At 41.6% G+C, this 24201-nt stretch overlaps 1 protein-coding gene across 2 annotated transcripts in view; it reads left to right on the top strand.

The window, feature by feature from the left end:
* The window catches only part of necab2 (N-terminal EF-hand calcium binding protein 2), a 142836-nt gene that overhangs the window by 113248 nt on the left and 5387 nt on the right, over positions 1-24201 (top strand). For both annotated transcript variants that reach the window (XM_023955968.1, XM_023955967.1), the window contains 3 exons: positions 17127-17239; positions 20269-20346; positions 22819-22910. In XM_023955968.1, the coding sequence (XP_023811736.1) occupies positions 17127-17239; positions 20269-20346; positions 22819-22910 (283 nt within the window). The remainder of the gene's footprint in view (positions 1-17126; positions 17240-20268; positions 20347-22818; positions 22911-24201) is intronic.

The following is a 24201-nucleotide window of genomic DNA, read 5'->3' as shown; positions in this document are numbered from 1 at the left end:
TTTATGATTGGAAACAATTAAGACAACCAATAAAAAAACATAATTTAAAAGTAATTATATTTTGATTGTGCACATTATTAAATGTTGACTACATGTCCTAAGAGCCAACATTTCAATCCCAGCACAGATGACTGAGCTCCAAATAAATGTTTGGCTTTCTAATTATAAACAAATATAGCAATTAAACAAAAAAGGGAATCCTGCACGGAGCAGTTTACAGTACTGATGTAAAATATGTATCTAATATTGGAAATCTCTGCTCAATTAAAGCTGCAGGCAGTGTTGAATAGCCTGCTCTTCTATGAAAGCCCACAACCCCCCCCCCCCCCCCCCCATATGCAGTGCAAATTATTGCCACTGTTAAGCAGATGTGGATAAATATTGCCTGTTCGTGAATGACTGCAAAATGCATTATTACAAAACAGAGGGGATAAGGCTGCAGCACGGCCAATACTTCATACTTTTTCGTCCATTAAAAATCATTCTTTCCAGTAAATATCAACTATTGATTCCGTATTCACCGCTGTCTGTCTGTCTGTACGATCCAAGCTGTAAGAAATGTTCCAAAACTTTATTGACAGTAAAAAAAAAATTAAAAATATTCATTCATTCATCATCAGGTGTTCAGTTTACAGAAACTAGGGCTGGGCAATAAATCAATTTTATAGACAAATTTGTAGTTTAAGGAAGATTTATCTTCTTTTGTTCTGTGGAGTAAGATCAGCTCATCTGTTTCTCACAACGCGCAAACGTGGAAAATGGGCGGTAGCCAAGAGGAGCTTGTTCCCAAAACAGAGTTTCTGCAGTTTTGTGAATTTGGAGCGACAAACCACATCCTGCCTATCGTTTGAGGGCTGTTGCCACCTAAAGTGGGAGTATGAGAAATTAGTTTCAGCACCTTAACGAGACACTCAAGCTAGCGGGAGCTCACAAAACAGTTGCTGAGCAGTTTTACAAACATTTTTACAGTTCGTATATATTTTTACTTTGTTCAGGCCATCGTCCAAAGGAGATACTAAAATACAATAGTTTTTAGTATTAAATACTTTCTGTCATTTGTAATTGTTACTAAAGATAGTAAAGAGAGGCGAAAATTGAATTTTACATAAAATAATTAGGTTTTTTTTTTTTGGCCACATCACCGAGCCCTGTTGCCATTTGTCTGCGGAATTCCAAGGTACTTGTAACTGTCCTCGATGTCTGCAATTGTTCCTTCTGGGAGTGAGACCCCTCCTGTGTGGACTACCTTGCCTCTCTTTGTCACCATCCGGCTGCATTTCTCGAGCCCGAATGACATCCCAATGTCAGTACTGTAGATCCTGGTGGTGTGGATCAGGGAGTCAATGTCACGCTCGCTCTTAGCATATAGCTTGATGTCATCCATGTAGAGGAGGTGACTGATGTTGGCCCCATTTCTGAGTCGGTATCCATAGCCAGTCTTGGGGATTATTTGACTGAGGGGGTTGAGACCTATGCAGAACAGCAGTGGGGACAGAGCATCACCTTGGTATATCCCACATTTGATGGACACTTGTGCAAGTGGCTTCCCATTGGCTTCAAGGGTGGTTTTCCACAGCTTCATTGAGTTTCCTATGAAGGCTCTTAGAGTCCTGTTGATGTTGTACAGCTCCAAGCATTCAGTGATCCATGTGTGTGGCATCGAGTCATAGGCCTTCTTGTAATCAATCCAGGCTGTGCACAGGTTGGTGTGTCGTGACTTGCAGTCTTGAGCGACTGTTCTGTCGACCAGGAGTTGGTGTTTGGCTCCTCTAGAGTCTCTACCAATGCCCTTCTGTGTGTTACTCATGAATTGATCCATGTGCCTATTCATCTTGGTTGCAATGATGCCTGACATGAGCTTCCATGTTGTGGACAGACAGGTTATTGGCCGGTAGTTGGATGGGACTGCACCCTTTGAGGGATCCTTCTGGATCAGGATCGTTCGCCCTTCTGTTAGCCATTCGGGGTGAGTCCCATCTCTTAGCAGCTGGTTCATTTGTGCTGCCAGGCGCTCGTGGAGTGCGGTAAGCTTCTTTAGCCAGTAGGCATGTATCATGTCAGGGCCCGGTGCTGTCCAGTTCTTCATACCTGAGACTCTTTCTTGGATGTCTGCCACTGTGATGGTTACTGGATTCTGCTGTCTGTTTCTCCCATATACTTTTCCAGTACTGTTCAGTTTCTAGCCTTGGTGGGTCTGCTCGGCTGTTTTGACCCTGCCACTGAGCGTACACTTTTGCAGGTTGAGTTGCGAAGAGCCTGTTTATTCGTCTGGCTTCATTGTCTCTTGTGTACCTCTTTAGGCGGGTGCTCAAGGCTAGGAGCCTTTGTTTGGCAGTTTCCAGTGCTTCAGGTATGGGCATCAGGCTGTATCTCTTAGGTACTTGCTTTCTCATTGTACCTCTTTGAGCCTCTGTCAGCTTACTCACATCCTTCCGAGTTGCCTTGATTTTGGCCTCTAACCGTTGCTTCCATGGTGGGTACTGTTTTCTTCCATGGTTGCTCTTGTAGCCAAGTATCTCAAGGATCACTGCTGCTGAAGTGTAAACCAGTTCATTGGTTTCTGTGATGGTTGTGGTAGGAATTGCCCTCAATGCTTCATTCACAGTTTCCAGTAGACTTTCAGGTACGTCACTTAACCGTTGTAGCTGGTGTCGGGGTTGCCTAGTGTTCATTGTAGACACGATCTTGTCTTTCAGGTCAGTTGCTGCCTCGCTCAGCGTAATTGTGGTTGTTGGGGCTGTGTACCCAATCCCAGGGTGGGAGTGTGGCATAACCTCCTCTCTGACCTGTTGTTCTGGCTCTCCCGTGGCATTGTATTGTATCGCTTCAATCTCAAGTTGTGATAGGAGTTGCCGTTTGTGGATGTTAGAGCACTGAGCTACCAGTTGTTTGGCAGTTAGCCTTGATTGTGGGTTTCGAAGCATCCATTCATTCCACATTCTCTGCATGTAACCCCTCTGGGTGGGATTACTTCAGTACTAGCATTCTAACAGAACCTTGTTCTCACATCTAGTCCATTTCCGTCTTGTTCCAGTAGCCCACTTTCCATCAGGGTGCTCTGGTCCCTCAGCACCTGACGCAGACTTTGTTTGGCCGGGCAACGTCTGAGCCGGCATGATATGTGGTTCATTGTCTCTCATGTTGTGAGGTAGGCATTAGCGTTAAGGGTCTTGCCCAAGGACCCTCACTGGGTGATGTTAACTGCCCGTCATTGTTATGGTAATTGCCCCATTTCCATGGTAATTGCCCCCATTTCATTGCCAATTTTTTCCATTACCATTAATTGTTCGTTCTGCCCTGGGAATCGAACCCGGGTTTTCTTTTTTTTTTTTTTTTTTTTTTTCTTTTTTTAACTTGTCCTGTCCAACAGCTGGGCAGACAGACGAGAGCTGAGGGCCTCTTGTGTTGGACATATTTTGCTTTAACAAGAGGGGTTATTAATCTTCTGACAAACCAAAGGTATGTCTGAATAAACCCCTTTTGTAATTGAGGCCAAACTTTATTAATTTCAATCATGTCTGAAAATCTTTGGTGTTGGACCGGACGGAAAAGGAAAGAGGGGAAGAAGAGAGAGGGACGCTAGAGAGAGGGGGGGGGGTAGGGGGTGATAATAGGAGGGGAAGGGGGATAAGACCATAAAGCAGCATACAGCAACAAGTTTACTGGTTGTTAATCATTATGGTAAGGTTCAAATGCAGTACAAAAAGGGCGGGGCCAGTCCACACACACACTCAAATGTTATAAACACACCTGCTAGCTGCAAAAATGTCCACCTGTCGACATGTACACAAAACAGATAGTGTTCACACACGCATACTTATGCCTTAAAACCAACTAGTGTGAAATATTTCAGTCATTCAGTCATGCAAGCTATTAGTGCAAAGGTGAGCTAACACCAGTGCTCAGGTGAGGTTTTATGTTCTTCTAAAATGGATGGTGGAACGTGAAAAGAAGGAGGGAGAGTGCCCAGCCATCCCCACCCCAAGACCCCCACCGCAGCAGCAGCGGCAGGCGGAATCCCCCCAACGCCACACGGGAACCGGCAGGGAACAACCGCCGCCCGGGCGACCAAGCCCGCCACCCAGGCCAGGGCCAGCAGGGCCGCCGCAAGGCCCCCAGAGCCAGAGGCCAGGGAAGCACGGAGGGAAAGAGAGCGCCGCCCCAGCCCAACCAGGAGAGCAGCCCCCCCGCCGCGCCGGGAGAACCCAACGCAGAGCCCCACCGGAGAAGGACGCCCACAGCCCCAAACGAGCACCCCACCACCACCCAGGAGTTCCGGGCATCCCCCCGCCTCAACCCCAGGTACGAGCCAGGACCCCCCAAGGGAGACCCGCTCCGCACTCCAGGCAGCCATCCGCCCGGCCCACGGTTGGTCCAGGGAGGAGCGAGGCAGGGGGCCTGCCGCCCCCGCCCAGGAGGGGGGAACCCCGGGGAAAAAAAGAAGGCCCACAAGGGGTGTTATAAATATGGCCCGACCAGGCTCGGCCATATTTGGCGGGGCCCAGCACTCAGGACCAAGGACCAGAACCCACCCCCAAGGGACCAGACACCCCCGGCTCAGATGTAATGTGAACTCCCCCACCGCGCGGAGAGAGCACCGCCGGGCCCAGGAAGCCGGCACCCCGGGGACACGGCCGCCGTTGCAAAGGGGCCCGCACCCCCCACCAGGGAAGAGGCAGGGGACAGATGGACCCAGGTCCCAGCTTCCTTGCAAAATGTGTGTGCGTGTATGTGTGTTTGAGATGGTGTGTGTGTGCATGTGTGTGTGTTTATGTTGGGATGTATATATTGAGGGGGGAGGGGTGTGTGTACTAAGGGGGGTGCTGTTAAAATTGGCGGGTAGGGCACTAAGGGGACATCTCCTGATTACTCACAGTGACGTCCCCTCACCCTCCCCACCAAGGGGCCTAAATGTCTAAGGTGCGGTTAAAATTGGCGGGTAGGGTGCTAGGAGGACATCCGCTGCTTGCTGGCAGTGATGTCCAAGCACCCCCCCTACCAAGGGCCCTACATGTCTAAGGTGCAAATAAAACCGAAAGAGGGGGGGGCCCACTCCATACGGCAACCATAGGAGGGGGGCCACTGCCTAGTAACCCCCCCCCCCCAAGGCTCATCGCAGGCTAAGCCCCCCACCCCCTCACCCTATTATGAGGTTATATGAGGAAGGGGGTAAGTTGGGGACAGCTGATAGACTGTCCCCCGGTGGTCAAACAGCTGTCCCCCGCCCCCCCCCCCCAGCAAGGGGGCCAGGCCCACCCAGCCCAGGGGCCCCACCCCCGGAGGCGCCGACACCCCAGGCCCAGCACCACCACCCCCACACAGAGAGAGAGGAGCCAGAAAGCGCCGGCCCCCCGGAGCAAGCCCAGGCCCCCACCCCCAAACGCCGGCCCTAGAAGAGCTCTGGTCAGGCCTAGACGGGACCGAGGCAGCCAACCGGCCGGGGAAACCGCCGATGGCCTCAGCGGAGACCCCGACCCGTCAACCCCCCCCTGCCCCGTACCAATAGTGGACCCCCCCCCTCCCCCAGAATGACCCCCCACAGGTCAGGGCCGACAAGACCCCCCACCCCACCCCCCCAGACCCCGCAGCCGAAGCGGAGGACACCCAGAGCGACCGGGGGCCCCAAGAGGGTTGTCCCGTCCCGCCCCAGAGCCAGGGAAGGGCCGATCCCAGCCCCAGGCGTAGATGGGAAGCCCATCCAGCGCCGCTGGGCCCCCCCCCCGAGCAGCGCCCCCCGCCAACCCCCCCAGCACAGGCAAAGGGACCACCCCCCCAAGCCAAGCCAGACCACCACCCCACCCCCCCACCACGCACCCCCACACCCAAGCCCAAAGGACCACGCAGCGCCCCAGCCCGCCCCACCCAGGCGCCGGACCCGATCCCCCGACCAACGGAGCCCCGAACAACCCCCGCCAGGCACCGGAGGCTCCGACCCCCACCCCAGCCCACGGCAGAAGGGCAAGGAGCAGCGACGACCAGGCCCCCCCACCCCCTAAGTCACGGAGTTAGCTATGGGAGACCAGAGAGACCGAATTCTTTCGAAGTTACTTGAACTTTGGGCTGACATTTTTTCCAAGCTGATATGATCAAGCAGCAGATTTCTGTGTTGACTTATATTTATATATTTTTTTTATTTTTCCTCAGCAAAAAAAAAACCGGGTTTTCTGTATGACAGTCCTGCACCTTACCAACCGAGCTACCCAGCCGGTGTGTGTGTGTGTGTGTGTGTGTGTGGGGGGTGTGTGTGTGTGTGTGTATATATATATATATATATATATATATATATATATATTTATATATGTTTATTTATCATTATCATATATATATATATATATATATATATATATATATATATATATATATATATATATATATATATACACACACACACACACAGGTCAGAATGATGGATGAGCAATTTGTGGTTTGTTTTATTGAATTTTTGAAGGTGAAACTGATTTCTTTTTTGATTAATTTTTTTAGCCAAATTAACTTTTGGCTAAAAATATAATACAAAGCAGCTCCTGTTTATGAAGGGAAGGTGATGAATGTTTGCCGTTTTTATCTGCAGGTTTGGTTCTCTCTGCCTTAAAACAGCCTTGCGTATAAAGACATTTGCTGTTTCATCGGTAAACATTTAAATGAGTGCATCTGCAGCACATGATCGAATTTCAGTTTGTTTACTGCAGCCTTTGAACCTGCTTTCATTTCTCTTTTTAACAACAACTGAAGTCTGAGCTGGAATTTGAAGACAGGATAACATCTGTGGTGTTCACCCTGGATCTGCAGCCTGGCTCCATTAGGAGGGCTGTTATCTCCATTTCCATTTTTAAAGATCAAATTATCTTCTTGGTTATGAGGTAGATCTGAAAATTCTGCCTTTTTTTGTTTGTTTAACCTTTTTCAGAAGTCTGAATAAAAATATAAAGATAAAGCTCATTTTTCTTTAGCAAGGAAGTAATCCATGAAGGTAAAATATTAGCTCAGTGTCAACTGAACTGTAACTTTACTAAAAAAAAAGGAAAAGAGGAAAATCTGCCCTACCCTTTTTTATAGACCAAGAAGCAATGTACACTGTTGCTCAAGGACTACAGCATTATTTTTTTTATTTTTTTAGCTCATTTAAGTAAAGACTCGTTGACTTTTTGAAAAATTGTGATTGGTTAAAGATAACTAATATTTTTACTTGAGTGTAAAAAAGTTTTTTAACTTCTGATCAACTCAAAATGAAGTAAAAATTACAAGATTAAAATAAAAAAAATGTTGTTCCTTTGTTGTTTTTATATATGTTTATTTATCATTATTTATTTATATATTTTGTTTTAAACATAAAAGTAACAAAGATGAAAGACATATACTGAAGAAGATTCTAGTTTGAAACATTTTACATGTGTTTATTATATTTGTTTAAATTTATGTAAGTTACTTTTATACTTTAACGTGCACACATTTTGTTTTGTTTTTTTCTATTTTTCTTATCATTTTTAATAAAAACTGTTCTACGTGGGTACAAAAACCTTTTTCATCGCAGTTTTTATACACAGAAGGCATTTTTTTCACAGAAACAAAAGCAGGGTTATTGCTAATTGTTACTATAAAAAAAAAGAAATAAAGGAGATGTAAAAAACAGTGGGAGGGCAGCAGGAAGAGGATGTCAAGCAAATAGGGGTTTTAGGTTTAGACTTAAGCATCCAATAAGATAAAGGATATATCTTTGAATTCTCATAACTCTGAGCTAATTTGTTGGTTAAAAAAACTAAGAACAGGTCTTCAACTTTGATATTAGCTTAAATTTCCAACCATAAATCTTCAGATTCTAGTCTTTTTACTAGCAAGTTAACAGATTATCATACAGTCAGGACCATAAATATTTAAACAGAAACACATTCTTTCTAATTTAGTTTCTGTACATGACCACAGTGAATTTTAAATAAAACAACTCAGATGCCATTGAAGTGCAGACTTTCAGCTTTTATTCCATGGGTTGAACAAAAAGATTGCAAAAAATGTGAAAAACTAAAGCATTTTTTAAACACAATCCCTTCATTTCATGGGCTCGTAAGTAATTGGACAATTGACTTCCATGTTATTGCATGGGCAGGTGTGGGCAATTCCCTTGTTATGTCATTATGAGTGAAGCAGATAAAAGGCCTGGAGTTGATTAGAGGACTCGTGCTTGCATTTTGAAGATTTTGCTGTGAACAGACAACATGCGGTAAAAGGAGCTCTCCATGCAGGTGAAAGGAGCCATCATTAAGCTGAGAAAACAGAAAAAAACATGCGAGAAATTGCTACAGTATTAGGAGTGGCAAAATCAACAGTGTGGTATGAGAAAGAAAGAAAGCACTGGTGAACTCAGCAACGCAAAAAGACCTAGACGTTCACGGAAGAAAAAAGTGGTGGATGATGGCAGAATCATTTCCATGGTGAAGAGGAACCCGTTCACAACAGCCAACCAAGTGAACAACACTCTCCAGGAAGTAGGCGTGTCAATATCCAAGTCTAGCATAAAAAGAAGACTGTATGAAAGTAGATACAGAGGGTACACTGCAAGATGCAAGCCACTCAGAAGCCTCAAGAATAAGAAGGCTAGATTGGACTTTGCTAAAAAGCGTCTAAAAAAGGCAGCAGAGTTCTGGAAAAACATTCTTTGGACAGATGAAACCAAAATCAACCTCTACCAGAATGATGGCAAGAGAAAAGTATGGAGAAGGCGTGGAGAAGCTCATGATCCAAAGCACACAACATCATCAGTAAAACACTGTGGAGGTAGTGTGATGGTCTGGGCGTGCATAGCTGCTAGTGCTGCTAGTGGCACTGGGACACTAGTGTTTATTGATGACGTGACACAGGACAGAAGCAGCCCAATGAATTCTGAGGTGTTCAGAGACATACTGTCTGCGCAGATCCAGGTAAATGCAGCCAAACTGATTGGGCGGCGTTTCAAAATACAGATGGACAACGACCCAAAACATACAGCCAAACCAACTCAGGAGTTTATTAAAGCAAAGAAGTGGAGTATTCTTGAATGGCCAAGTCAGTCACCTGATCTTAACTTAATTGAGCATGCATTTCACTTGTTGAAGACTAAACTTCAGACAGAAAGGCCCACAAACAAACAGCAACTGAAAGCCGCTGCAGTAAAGGCCTGGCAGAGCATTCAGAAGGAGAAAACCCAGCATCTGGTGATGTCTATGAGTTCAAGACTTCAGGCTGTCATTGCCAACAAAGGGTTTTCAACCAATTAGTAATGACCATTTTGTTTTCAGTTATTTCAATTGTCCAATTACTTACGAACCCATGAAATGAAGGGATTGTGTCATTTAGTTGCTAAGTTGTTGTTCAAGATAATTTTGAGTCCAACTTTCTTAAAGTAAACTTGAACCATTGAAGTCGAGATCAGAAACCGCTGGGGGGGTTTTTATGCTGCAAGTGTGCAGCTTTGCATGTTTGTTTTTGCATGAAACCCCTGTTATGTGCTTGAATGCATTTGTATAACAGCAGATTCTGGTATTTCTAAGATATTTTTAAGCAGTGTTTTAGTTATAAGTTGGCCATAAACGTGTAGTTTTGAGGAGTGAAAAATGTCACATCTTTTTTCCTGATTATTTCAGTTCATTTTCTTGCATGAACTCTTTCTAAGACGTTCTTTCAGTCTGTTATAGGCTGTCCTTCAACAAAGAAAATCCTAAATCCAACCGCCTGAAGCTTTAGGACAGTTTGGTTTGAAGGAGGAAGGCACGTCCCTTCAGGGAATTTGTAGTGTTAAAATGCTGCAGTCAGCAGGGCAGCCTGGGCTAATGTTGCTGTTCTCCATCTTTAATTTTAACTGGAGCTGTCTATCGATTCAAATTTTTAATCCAGATTAATTGCACAACGTTACCTCATGATTAATCGCAAATGTATGGCATAATTTTAGCTGTTCAATAATGTAATGGGAAAATGCATTTTTTTTACAGTTTTAATTTGCATACGAAGACAAAAGGGTAAAAAACATCATGCCCAATATAACGCATTATTGATTTTGTAGCACAGGATAGAAATCTGCAAATCAGAAAATTCCAACTTCCAAAATGAAAGCGGTCTAAAACAACAAACCACTAACCAGAACTTTGACCGTTTAGACAACAAACTATTAAGAATAGGAATACAATAGGCTTTATTGTCATTGTGACAAGTTACATGCACAACAAAAATTTCAGAAGTGTCCTGACAGTCGCCTATAAATAAAAATGACACTATGTTATAATGTCCCATTTAAGGTAAGTTTCTAAAACACATAAAGAATAATAAAATAGAAAAATACTTTCTCAATTTTGTTGCACAAATTAGTCCGCTCATTGCACAAAAATAGTCCACCTATTGAACAGCTAGTCCGTTTCAGCAGCTGTTATGTTGAGTGTGGTGATGGTTGTGGAATAGTTTGTATTCTTCTATAAGCTGCTCATTTCTATGTGGTTTGTATTTACTAAACACTGCAGATGCTTTTTGTCTTCTCTGAGATGATTGAACCCTTTGAAGCCCTTCATCAGTCTGGATTATTTCAAGAATAGAGTAAAAATGAGTAAAGCTGGAGATGGTCACAGCTGAGTCTGGAGGTATGAACCTGAGCAGGTTTTAGTCTGCGTGCTGCATAGCTGGAAAGTTTTTGGGGTTTTTTTGTATACATTTTTTGCAGGTGTCTTTGACGTGTTTTATCATGCAGACGTGCATAAACATACTCAATTCCATTGTTTACTATATGAAATCATATTTTATGAAGGTGTTTTGAGCCTTGTTAGCATTAAAAATAAAGGTAAAAGCTAAATAAAACGGATATTTGCTGCTCTCAGCGATATTTTCTTTTTTTTTTAAAGCAGTTGTTTTAAGACATACGCTTAACATGATAATGTATTTGAGTTTCAAAAATACAGTAAAGTTGACAGCTATAAGTAAGTACATGAGAACCACTTGCGTGCCAAGTTGATGGAAAGAAAGAGAAAAGGTTAATAAAGGAAAAAAAAGAATGATTGTAAGGGGGAAAAGCTGGTTTATTGGCATGAGCTGGAAGGGCAGAGAGAGGAGATTCAGGAGCCGAAGGGCCAACAAGAACAGCAAGAAAAACCAGTTTGTGGGTACCAGTCTTTCCTCTGTTCCCATGGTAACAAAGATTCTCTACCCCCCTTGCAGCATCACACTCATCTGAACAGTGCTCTCATTTTCAGACCACAGGGATAACGACCCACCCTTCCGCTCTAAACACACAGGTGGATGCAAAAAGTGTGTCTGGTAGACGGATACCCTGATGGTTTTACTCCATCCCGCTCTGAGCTTCTCAGCAGAGGAGGATGCTGTAGATCAGGGGTCGGGAACCTATGGCTCGCGAGCCATATATGGCTCTTTTGATGGTCACATGTGGCTCGCAGACAAATCTTTAATTATAGTTTTTTTTTTCATTAGACCAGTCCTTCTCGGGCGCGATGCGATGCCAGAGGCGCGCAGTAGTAGCGGTGCTTAGAGAGAGAAATCTGCGCCAGCGCTATCAGTTACTATTATCTATTATTTCACAGAGTTTGTACCAGCTGGAAACCTTTGAATTGACGTGCCTAAAACTGCGCGCTCCCGTCTCTGAGAAAGAGCGCTCAGTTGCGGGGACGGGATGTGTGAGGGAGAAAGCAGAGGGTGGGGGTAAGGGGTTGTGGGGACAGGCTGCAGGTGAATCGCGCAGGGATTGTAAAAACGTAAAACCCGCTGCCTGTCACTCACTGTGGCGTGTGAGTGTGTGTTTGGCTCCCCGTCTGCATGTGAGCAGTCTGTCTCACATCTACAGAACATTCAGACCTACGATCACGTTTAAAGTCTCAACGCCTGCATGAAGCAGAAACTCACCACGTATCAACCAGACTAGACCATCAGCAAAAATACCACGAGAAATACTCATCATTTATTAGCAACAGAATAACAATGTTATTAAAAAGAATCCACAGACTTATTGTACTTTAAAAATGTTGAAATTAAATCAAATGCACACATTCATTTGTATATTTAGTTTTAAACAAATTGTCGCGGACTGAGTTGGATGGCTGTTGGGCCGCGTTAAAAGTTCTGGAGTTCATTGAACGCGTCAAGCAGAGATCTGATTGGCTCTCAGTTCTGTCGCTCAGCCTGTTGTTAGGTAGTTTGGACCAATGGGGTTCAGCTATGGGCCGAATAAGGGAAATGGGAGGGCTGCAGCGGTAGCAGGGGAATATAAAGTTGGGAGAAGCGCTCTCGTCTCGGCGGGAGAGATTCAGGAGTTGCTGAATTAATTGAACGGCGTTTGTTGCGGTCTGCAGTAACCAGAATAAAGAACTTTAAAAGAGGTTAAGTCTCCGTGCCTCAGTGTGGGGAAGGGACACTACATTATTGTATGGCTCTTTCGAAATTACATTTCAAAATATGTGGCATTTATGGCTCTCTTGGCCAAAAAGGTTCCCGACCCCTGCTGTAGATCATCCGCCTGAGCAACAACTCTCTTTTGTCACATCATCACTTGATCATTTCTTCAGGACCCGATCAATGAGCCAAAGGGCAATTCAACAGAGTGGAGGGCAGAAAAATGACAGGAATTTCAAAATGATCCTTACTCAACTTGTTAGAAACAGTCCAGTCAAAATAATCATGTAACCCTGAACTGGTTATATAACCTGTGGGCTTGGTCAAATCCAATATCAATGACTATTGATAGATAATTACTCACTTCAATGCAGCTGAAGTAATTCATGCTCAAAATTGCTTTTCTGTCCATATCTTTTACTATTAGTTTATTTATTTTTGTATTCTTTTCACACAAAAACAAAGAGATTCATTCTTTTTAAAATTGTATCATTTAGTTTAACAAAAAGCAAACTATTAAGATGTCTAAAGGAGTAAAATATTTACTTAGTCACATCAAGCTCAAAAATTAGAATCTTTTAGGAAGATGTCTGTTTTTCTGCATTAAACCTAAACTTTCACTCTAAAAGAGATCTGAAGTCAGTCATTTAAAAAACACTCAAGTATAGAGTGTTTATAGAGAACTCAAAATCTACCATCAGTTTTAAGGCTATAAAGGGTGACTCTTTCAAAGCAGTGGATGCAGCTTATTTTTCAGAAAAAGAGAATTGCTTAGTAAACAGTATTTAATTTGAAGATGAATTTGGTTCAAAGCTCCTCTATTTGAAATCAGAAAGTTTTCTTATTGTCTAAAAGTCTGCTTTAATCTCTTAAGACCTGGCGTCCCCATGCGTGCATATCACATTTTGGGGTAAATTACCACAGTAGGTAATCCTGCTTAACTGCAGCCCTGTGAATACATGTGTAGAGGGTCAGCTCAAATATGAGCTGAAAAGTGTATATTCCTGTATTGTATTTACTTTATAGGAAACATATAGAACAGCAATGTCCAAGTCGTGTGTAACACTGCTTATAATAATTTTAAGTGAACACTATATAAATAATGGCGTGTTTCTAACTAAGAAGCAGGATTTTCTTTTGTGTGCAGGTTTTTCATGTAAAAACATAGGCAGGTGGTGCTCCAACCTTATAATCACTGGTGTTGCTTCAGATATGAAAACTGAACAGATTGTTTTTATATTGCTTTTTTTATTCCTTAAAATCGTGTATTTTTTAGAAGTTTTAATTTAGTCCAAATGAGAAACATCTTTAAACGATTTAAAAAACCAGCTGGTTTTCTGAGAGTGATCTGCTTTTGCTGAGTTGTTGTTGAAGCTCTGGTTCTGGGGGTGAAACCTGCATTGCCATCTGTTTAATTCCTGTTTTGAGCAAACCCTCCTCGAGGGAGGTGGTAAATGTAGTTTCTCTAAGTGTTTATTTAACTGCATGAAACCACTCTAATATCCCATTACTGTAGTTTGAGCTCATGCAAACGGTAGAAAAGTCGATCAGTAGTAGTTATTCCTGGGTTACTTCTCGTTAGTTAGTGGCTTAGATATATGTTCAGGTGTGTCAGATCCACCTGGCTGTTACCTGTGTGGCTTTGGTGTTATCACAGAGGAGGAAGTGGAGCAGGAGATGGTCCAGATTTATCACCTCTGCAGGGCTGCAGAGTCAGAGGGGAGCAGATGTAATTGCAGTGATTTGGTCTGGGAGGCAGCATGGTTAATGGAGTGGTAGTGATTAGATTAACAGAGACTGCCAGGCTATGTAGTGTTTCTAATTGAGTTGGTGGGATGACCGTGTGTGTGTTCGTGTCTTCAGGTGCTGCAGGCAGAGAGCGGGTTATAATGCTGCCAAGTTTTATCGCCTTTATGGTGCTCCATGCTTACGTGTCCGTGCAGTCATTGCCTCATAAACTACACACACGCTTGGCGGCGGTCTGTACTGAAGAAGAGCCGTGCGCTTCTTCCTGCCGCTGCGCCACGACAGCAGTTTAAGTTAATGGCAGAGCCGAATGATGAACGGTTATTACATGACAGTAAAACAGACAATCAAAGTGAGGCATTCTAACAGACGCCTTTCCAAACAACAGTTAAATAACGTGATGTCAAACAGCCGGATAACAACGGAGGCACTTATTAAAAGAATCTGAGAGACTGATAGTACGATGTGCAGAAATGTGAATTAAAACAGAACAGCCAAGAAACATGCAGGGAGAAACTGGTTCTCCAGAAACATATCATTACCTGAAGCTGAAAGATTTTTTCTTCCTCTGTTTATAGACTCAATGATCGAGATGTTTCATTAAATTGAGACGAATAATAGCAAATTTGAAGTCAACTGCTTAACTCCAAATTAGATGAAGTGTAAGAAATGTAAAAAAACAAAGCCATAGATTAAACAGTGGGAAGAATAAATGTTTTAAAAACCCTAAGTCAACAGATCAGAAAAGGTCATTCTTTATCGGAACTTAATACTCGGGGCAATAAAAGAAAAAGGTTTTTAGATGCAGGGCGCAATCTAGAGACAAAATCAGAAATCAGAATATTTTACTAGACTGATCACCAAAATTAGAAGTTGCCAAAAACATGAATTGGTTTATTTTTTGGGGGGTGAAATATAAAGTGGCTGCACGGTGGCGCAGTGGTTAGCGCTCTTGCCTCGCAGCAAGAAGGCCCCCTGGTTTAAGTCCCGGCTGGGGGGACCTGAAACTTAACATCAATGGGGGGCCTCCGGGGTCTCCGGCCAAAAGGAGGAAGGCACATCCCTTCATGTCCAAAAACATGCTTCATAGGTCAATTGGCAACTCTAAATTGTCCCTAGGTGTGAGTGTGAGAGTGAATGTGTGTGTGATTGTGGCCCTGCGACAGACTGGCGAACAGTCCAGAACGTCCACTGCCTTCGCCCGCAAGTGGCTGGGATAGGCTCCGGCAGCCCCGTGACCCCAAAAGGGATAAAACAGTAGAAAATGAATGAAATATAAAGCTTTTGGTTTTACGTTTGTACTAAAATACTGTTAGTCAACTTAAACCTAATTTGTATTAAAGTTCTTACAGAAAAAAAACTTTTTAAAAACAAACTGCCATCTTCCCTGTTCCAACAAAGTTGTTGCTAAAAAGATTAACATTATGTTCTTTTGATCAGATTTTCATGAATAACAATGTGTTGATGAGTCTCCTAGTTCATAGTCTTCCTTTTAGTTAAATGTGCAACTGCTGTCATCTTCATTTTGTTTCTTTATTTATATCTATAAAAAAAAGATTTTATTCACATTTGATTCCTATTTGGTCCTCTAGGATCTGCTTGAGTCCTTTGCTGAAGTTGACAAAAGCAAAAAAAAAGAACAAAATCGCTGCCTGGACCGGAGTATTCCTGAATTTTCCCCGTTGGTTTGAGCCTGTGTCAGTATGGATGATGGTGATTTTGTGGAAATTTTTTGATGAAGAACAAAAGCAGATCATTCCACAAAACCTCCAAATATAGTTTTTATGGAGCCAGATCAATCACAACTGACTGAAATTAAAGATTAAATAATGGAAGATGAGATAATGGCAAACATTGTTTGTGTGCCAACAAATGTCTGGTTAAAACTGCTGACGTTGATATAGAGCGGTCATTCTGAAGTGTGTGAGCGGCTTGCACACAGATAATCCCTTCAGACTGAAAGTGAAGCTGCTGCTTTTCCTTTGTTGCTGATAACTCACTGGCTGCACTTCACATTACAAGCATCCTCCCTCCACACTCAGCGCTGATCTGAACATGAGCACATTTCTCCAACTCCCACTCAGGAGTCAAGATCCAGAGGTCAATTTGAGGGTTTAGTGTCTTTCCTGAGGACATGAGGACTGAATGAAGAGATTAAATCCAGCAGGACATCAATCAGTTCTGGATGGGAAATCTTGAAAAATATGTTACACGTCCCAATAGTTATTTCAATGCAGTAAAGATTAGTACAAATGAAGAATAAATATATGAAAAATAGCATTTACTTTATGAAGCTTTGTAAGAAAAGAACTTTTTAGTTCATGTCCTCAACTTGGACCAGAAGTTATCTTCTCCAGTCAGTGAAGAGAGCAGATAAATTTTTCATGACTAAAAACCAAGCAGGTTAAAGGGAAACAGGTTTGAGTTTATACTGAATTAAACATACTTTGTTTTTTAATAGAGACAATAAATAAAACTGGTTTTATCTATTGTATATCTTCTCAGATTAATTTTCTTCTGTTTTTTTTTCATATTTTGTTCCTCTTTCAGTGCTGAATGTTTTTCAGAAGAAGTCTGTCCATCTACCTGACAGAGACATGGTGTTACAGTCATGTTTGTCTCTACCTTGTTTGAAGAAAAGCCTTAATTTGGTTTATGTTCCTGACGTAAAAGCACGACCCACAGATCTGTGGGAGTTCTGATGGTATTTTTGCACAAAAATATCACAAGGTACTAAAAGGAGCATCGAAGTGTAGGGATTGTCAAGAGTTTGTATTTGCTGTAAATATGTTAAACTGCATTTTAACACAAAAACATTTTTTTATGTGAATTTTGACTACAAAACCATTTACACAAGATTCCAATTGTTAGTATTTAGATTTCTTGCATTTGGGTGTTCAGGAAACGAAACAAAATAAAAATATTACAGCACTTCATTGAAAATTTCGTTTAATGGTAATAATGCAATTATACCAGATATCTGATGAAAAAGCTTAAGCAGCTCATAGGTCCATGTTCCTCTGCAGTCTCTGCTGCTGATCCGTCAGGAGATGGTGGTGTCCCAGAAGAAGCTCGGCGAGTTCTGCGAGGCCCTGAAGCAGTACCTGAAGAACGTCTCTGCTCAGAGAGACTGCTTCCAGTAAGTCTGGTTAACCTTTTTCACTGAATACATGTTCCTCTGTCATTGTCGGGGCTTGGTTTCATTTTCCCCTTTCTTTGGTACCAGCTCACTCAGCCTCCTCTGGTTCTGTCAATTTTAGTTTATAGACAAAAAGCTGCTCTGAGTAGGCATTACTCCATTATATTTGAGTAATCACTAAATACCAGGTTGCCTCAATCAGTGGAGTGCTAATGCAGGCCAGCATACCAGCTGAGTACATTCTAATGCTTGTTTTATGCCCTGATATACACATTCAGCAGCCCTTACAAAGCTGCACCTCCCACTCAGAGCCTCGGAAACTGTAATATCCACAGAGATTTCTCCAACTCCCAGATTTAATATACTGCATGTATTGTCCAGAGTCATATTAAGTCTTTGCCTTTGGCAAAACTAAAAGGTTCTGCCTCTTTTGCACAACTTTTTACATTATTGTGCTGCCAGTTATAGAAGTTTTGAAGGTAAAGGTTCTGCAGAACAGAGATGGAGGCATAAATCTGAACCGCAAAAGTGTTTGGGAAGCCACTAAAAAAGACAGATCCCAGGTCTACAGTTAACTGCATTCATCAATAAAAGTCTGTAACAGAGTTGGCAAATCTCAAAAATCTTTTTTTTTTAAACATTTCATGAAATGAATACAAATATTTTTACAAAAAAATGCATGAGTGGTTAAAAATCAAAGATTAAATCTTGCTTGTTGATGGAGTTTCAACACAATTTTCTGTAAAAGCTGTATGACATTTTAAAAGTAGCTATTGAAGATGCAAAAATAACAAAGTGACTTTAGGAGCAAGTTATGCTAAAAAAAAGAAAAAAAGAATGACAGAAAGAAAAAGAGGTCAAATTTTGAACTAAAAATGACATTTGGTCCACAACGTTTCAGGAACTTTGGTACAGGATCAAAGTGATCCAGATTACCGAATCCTCCGATCCGACTCCATGAATAGATTTTTATACCATTAATTTAAATATTTGCTGGACCAGACTTAATTTGAATCAGATCTCCCTGGATTAGGAATTTCCAGATCCATCCCATCCACAGGATCAGAGACGGGGTCTGAATGATCTAAACTAGGAGCAGAATAATCCTTAATTCCTGGATCAATTTGATCCAGGATTCAATCCAAAGTTTTGTTCCAGCAGAGGCTTTTTAATATGGATTAAAGGCAGGATAGGATCACCACATCCCAATCCTCAGGATGATATATGGTTTGAAGTACCCAATTTCAGATTCAATCCTACAGGATTATGTTTGAAATACAGAGTTTAAGTGATAAAAATGTTTAATATGGACATATGGTGTTCATTTTGTCGCTCCTAAACAATGGCGCATGTACTCCCAGTTGGAAGAGGTTTGGTGCAAAATGTTGAAGCGGTAAAATCTCGTGAATCTCGCTCCAGGATTTTTCTTTCACAGCTCTATTGACTGACTGTTTGGATAAATCTATTGCAGTACACCCCCCCCCCCCCCCCCCCCCCCCAGATTTCGCCTATTCTCTGCTTTCCAAGTTTACAGATCAACCAAGCATGGTAAAGCTGCCCGATGACCACTTCACCACCAACTAAAAGGACTGCCACAGCAGACACCAAAAACCTAGTAATCACAGCCTTGGCAAGGCAAGACAGGTTTATTTGTGAAGTGGAAATTCAAAGTTCTTCAGAGAAAATCAAACTTTGGTCAGTGGAGGCATGGAACAATCCAAGCCCTTAAACATGGTACAGCTCCTCTGGAGGTAGGAGTTTCCTCTATCTGCCAGGTTCTTTTGGCAGACGTTCCCAGCAGATACTTATTACCAGATTCTGCCACCTGATCTAAGTTACCACCAGGCTGGTATCAGCTGACGGCTCAGTCCTCTCCACACCCCACTGGCAAAAGCAAATCGCTAAATGACTCACTGAGGAACTGAAAAACATGAAGATTTATGATGCTGATCTGAATATTGGTTTATATATATGCAAAATATGAAATTAGCTTAATAAATCATACAGATAAAAATGCCTCGGATAAAGATGATAGAAAAAAGATGATTCTGAATAAATATCATTAATGGAAGCCAATCACAGGGAAACGCTTCTTCTCAGCACAAACCCAAACTTCTCTGCTGGAGCCCAGCAGAGCACTAAGCTGTGGTCAGTAAACAGCCTGCAGATGAAACCGCGCTGGCTATTTGAGCAGGTTTAGCAGCGCACTTCTGCCATATCTGTTTGTACTCTGTCGTTAAACTAAATAATGCATTAGGTGAAGAAGGTTTGGTGATGCAGGAAGTGTGCTCATTACTTCTGCACAGCTGTCTGCTCGCATGTGCAGCAGCAGACCTTTCTTTTTCTTCTTTTAAACTTCCACAAGATGACTGGAGGAAAGTTAGCTTCTTCTCATTATCTTCGGGGGACGCACATGTGACTGCACCCACAAATACGCCATTATGTCCTCCAGCAGAGCTCACAGAACTCGTTTATTTCCTTTCAAACCCCACGAGGCATTAAGCCAAACTCTCACTACCCTCTGCAGGATCAGAAGAGAACTGCCTGATTCAACGAGACAAAACCCTGAAGACGTTTAGTTTTAGGAGTCATTTTTGAGAAATTAGTCCTTATTTTAATCAACAGAATCTTTTGAGAAACCAAAAATTATTTTAAGTGTTATTGAGCATATTTTTAATGTAAATTCTGTCTTCAGGACAGAAAAATAAATCGTTTTAGGGCAAAAAATTCCTTCCAGTGAAATAAAAATATATTTTGGTTTGAGGTGTTTCCAGGAAGTCTCCCTGTTTATATCAGTAACCTTTAAACACAACATTTTCTGCTAAAGAGCCTCAATGTGTTTTCTGTTTTCTTGGACGTTTTGTGGTAGAAGATTGCGCATTTCATTTTTTAAATGAAATGTCACACTTTTTTGGTAATAACAGAGTGCAAAATGTAAAAACAATCTATGCTTTTTGTCAAGTTCTCCTCTTTTGCAGTGTTTACTCTGTTCCTCTCTTTCTGATCACTTTTTCTTTGAAAAACTCCAGTGTGACTGCAGTGCGCCTGCCGGATGGTTTGTCCTTTGTCGTTTACGAATTCTGGGATGGAGAGGAGGAGTGGAAGAGGTGAGTGTGGAAGAAACGCCAAGAATTAAAGTTTGGGAAAGCCTCACCTAAAATCCCCCTCCAGTTTTCTGAAAGAGTCGAGGAAGTGATGTTAAAGTAAACAAAGCGTGTTCAAGTTCATCTCAAACTCTGTCCCACATTTTCACCGGAAAGGCTTTCAAAAAAAGTTTATTCCTGGCCAAAACCCAACAAGAGCAGCACATCTTTTATTTTTGACAGCAGCGCAGACAAGTTCCTTTCATAATAAAATACACCCTGTGTTAAATATGATCCTCCTGCTGCAGTAATTTATTTTAATTAAAAATGAACAAAAACATAACATGACATTTTTTATCACGACTCTTATAAACTCGACAACTATGGTGAAGAATCCAATTTAAAGAAACAAAATATATCCATGTAGATGAAATTATAAAAGTTTAAGAACTTTGCCTCTGGACAGCAACTAAACATTGTTGAGCAGCTTTTTCTTAAAAGCCAAATATCCTTAATAGAGGGATAAAGAAGTTGCATGTGGCTGTGGAGCCTTAGGTTGCAGACCCCTGTGTTAAAAACCCTTTGTTCCATTTATGTACATTAGTCCATTGTAATGAACCATTTTAGTGCCTTTGTGGTGACGTTCTGATGAAATGGTGTAATTGAGGTGGCACAAATCATTTGGTCAGTTCACCGAGTAACCATTAAGCGTGTTTCAACACAAATGAGTCAGTTTCTGTTTAAACCGAGCACGTCCAAAGTTCGGTCAGTAGGCCAAATGTGGCCCGTGTTTAAAATTTCTGTCATAACTTCAAAAATATGTGGGCCTCAGCACTTTCTAAAAATGTGATCTACAATTTCTTGATTGTTACTGGCTAAATTACGTGATGAGCTGTTGTAGACATGCGCCGACACTCTGTGGCTACTTAACCATAGTCTCTATGGTTAAGTAGCCACAGGTTGTTGGCTTAGAGCCTTAAGGCTCTACGCCACACGTGTCAAACTCAAGGCCCGGGGGCCAAATGTGGCCCGCCATGTCATTTTATGTGGCCCGCGAGAGCATAAAAGTTTTTTATTTCTTAGAATAAAAAATAAAAATTGGTGTATATTTATTCATATCTAGGGGGAATCAGACTTGAAATATCGGACTGGGCAACTAGACATTATGACTTAAACCCTGTCAATATAACCTAACCTGATAATCAAATTGAAAAGGACTTATGCTAGAGTAACAAGCAAACATATGTTTTTTATGCAACTGTAATTGTCACTTTAAAAAGTTATAGTAAATAATTCGTTATTTAACATTAAGGAGTAGTTACATTTATTTTTTATTACATTTAGCTATATGTATAAGTTTTATCTGAACCTTCGAGAACAGCCGCTATGCTGGTGTGGCACTCGGTGAAAATGAGTTTGGAAGAACAGAATTTATATATTTCTCTGATCAAAATCACAGGGGTTTGTACTTCTAAATAAGATTGTGTTGTTTTCCTGTTCACATGATTTAAATTTAAAAGTTTACAGGGGAGCATTTAATTGTGAATAATATAACATTTAACCCAGATTTAATGATGACTGAAGTTTTTTTTCCAGACAGACTTTTTCCTTCTTTCAAATCAGAAATTCACAGGATCTTTGTTTTAAACATATTTAGATGTTTTTCTGTTTTATGTGAAGAAAGAAAAGTATGTCACCGCAATACAATTTTCATGAAATAGTTCATTTGCATTTAATGTAATTATAAGAGTTCCAAAAATACTGGCTGAATGCTTGGCACTCATACAGTTTAATCAAACTAAATCTGATCCTCTATGGAAAATAGTTTGGACACTCAATGGTTTGGATAATTAAACCAGCCCATAATGTCCCCCCTAATTTAAACAAAGAAATTCTCTCGGTTCTTGCCTTTTTGGTTAAAAGTAACGTTTAGGATCATTTATTTTTTGTAAAACACATTTTATTTTACATTTCAGATCTTAATGTTATTTGTACACGAGGGCCAGACCAGTTCGCTCCTCAGAATATTGATCCCAAGCAACAGGCAGAACAACCCATCTGCAATGCTGATCCACCGTAATAGTATTAAAAGTCATGACTGAATTACTGTATTAAAATTTCAGAGTCAGCATTCTGCCTCCTCTGAAAGGTTTGTGAAGCTGAGCCTGCTGTTCCCATCTGTTTTTATTGATTGGTGATTGCCAAATAAAAATGCCTTTTTTTTTCATCCATTACTGTCATGTGCCTGATGGGAACAATTTCTCCATCCACATTTAATTAGTAATTTTCCGCGGCAGCAGGTCGTCATGATTTAGTGATGGTGGGCACGAGGAGTTGCTGATGTAGTTTCTGCATCAATGCCCGCCGCATCTTACTGCCATTAATATTTCACTCTTACAGTAAAGCCGCAGGTTGTTTTTTTTTTTTAGGCCTTGCAGGCTTTTGAGTGACTCCTGAAATGAATGTGCCATCACCAACTGCTTGGTGTGATTTCAGACATCTTCAGTCGGCTCCCAACAAAGCCTTTCAGCACGTAAAGGTGGACACGCTGTGCCAACCGGAGGCCATGTCCTCTGTAGCCGTGCCGGGTGAGTACAAAAATGAATCCTGTTCAGATAATAATTTATTTGATCAGGACTTTTGACTGGCTGAATCCATACTTCTTTGAGCTGAACTGAGACCTTCTTAGACCTTTTTAAACTCGTGTTTTAACTTTCTAGAAAAGAGAAACTCACTTAACAAAAACAAAATATAGGAAGGATTCAAATTTGACTGGTATATTCTGAAAGAAACTTTTGTTTGAAAAGGAACTTTGAAAATGCAACACAAATAAACTAGATCCATGTCTCCATAAGGATATGGCCACATAACCCAGAATTCCACTGCGCAGCAACCTAAATGCAAGTCTGTCAGCAAATTGGGCAGGTGGCAGCGCGATGGCCAGGGAGGTTTTTATAAAAAGTTAAAATTTTACGGCGACCGGACAATTTTTTGCCCGGGCACATTTCAAGGTTGTCCTGTGGCAGTCCAGTCACAGGCTGAAGGGCCCTCTTTTTTTTATATACCCCCGGGCTTCCTGGCAGCCATCCATAGACATTTGCTTAATTAGAGCTGCTGCTGGCTGGCAATCGGGCTGCCACCGCCCTGTGGCCGCTTAGTTGTTGCCCAATTTCGCAATGGCGTCATCCCCTGCCACCATCAACATTCATGACCACGCCTACTAATTTTAAAAAAGAAAATCGGGTGGCGGGCAGAAATCTTGAAGATTCTACTGATACCTCCCCATCACGTGGTGGCAGTTGCACTTACAACCCTAGCATAAGGAGGATGATCAGTGTTCTCCTTATTACTAGTGTCAAAAATGTCAGAAATTTCACTTTGACAACTTATTTTGGACAATGCTGCCCCCTAGCAGGCAACTGTTATAACTGCAAAACTGTTTGATTCACTCCTGAGAGTGCAGTGTGAAAGCAGATTAAACCAAATGAAAGTGTGACATTTAAATCTTCTTGAAAAAAAGGCCCCTTAGAATAAAGTCAATCTTAACCCTATTTGCAGATTTTCTTTAAAATAAGCAATATATAAAAAATCTGAAAATGAGGTAAAAAAAAGAAAAGAAAAAATAATTCTAGTCACTAAGACGCGCTTTTTCAGACTAAAATTATTTTGCTGTTGAAAAACTTCTTGATGAGGGTATTTTTCTTCCAGGACATTTTTTCTTAAAATAAGCACCTTTTTTTACATAAGATACAGTTTTTACAGTGTGCTGTAATCATAGTACATAAGTGCCTTTAGAATTATGTTTCAGTGACTTTGTTTTTCATATTAACCCTTGTGCTATCCTAGGCACTTTAACATTGGGAGTTGGGTCATCTAGAC

The sequence above is a fragment of the Oryzias latipes genome, chromosome 6 (assembly GCF_002234675.1).
Source record: "Oryzias latipes chromosome 6, ASM223467v1".
In the NCBI taxonomy this organism is placed as follows: domain Eukaryota; kingdom Metazoa; phylum Chordata; class Actinopteri; order Beloniformes; family Adrianichthyidae; genus Oryzias; species Oryzias latipes.
Note: the sequence above shows the minus strand (reverse complement) of the source record. Positions and strands in the feature narration are given on the sequence as shown.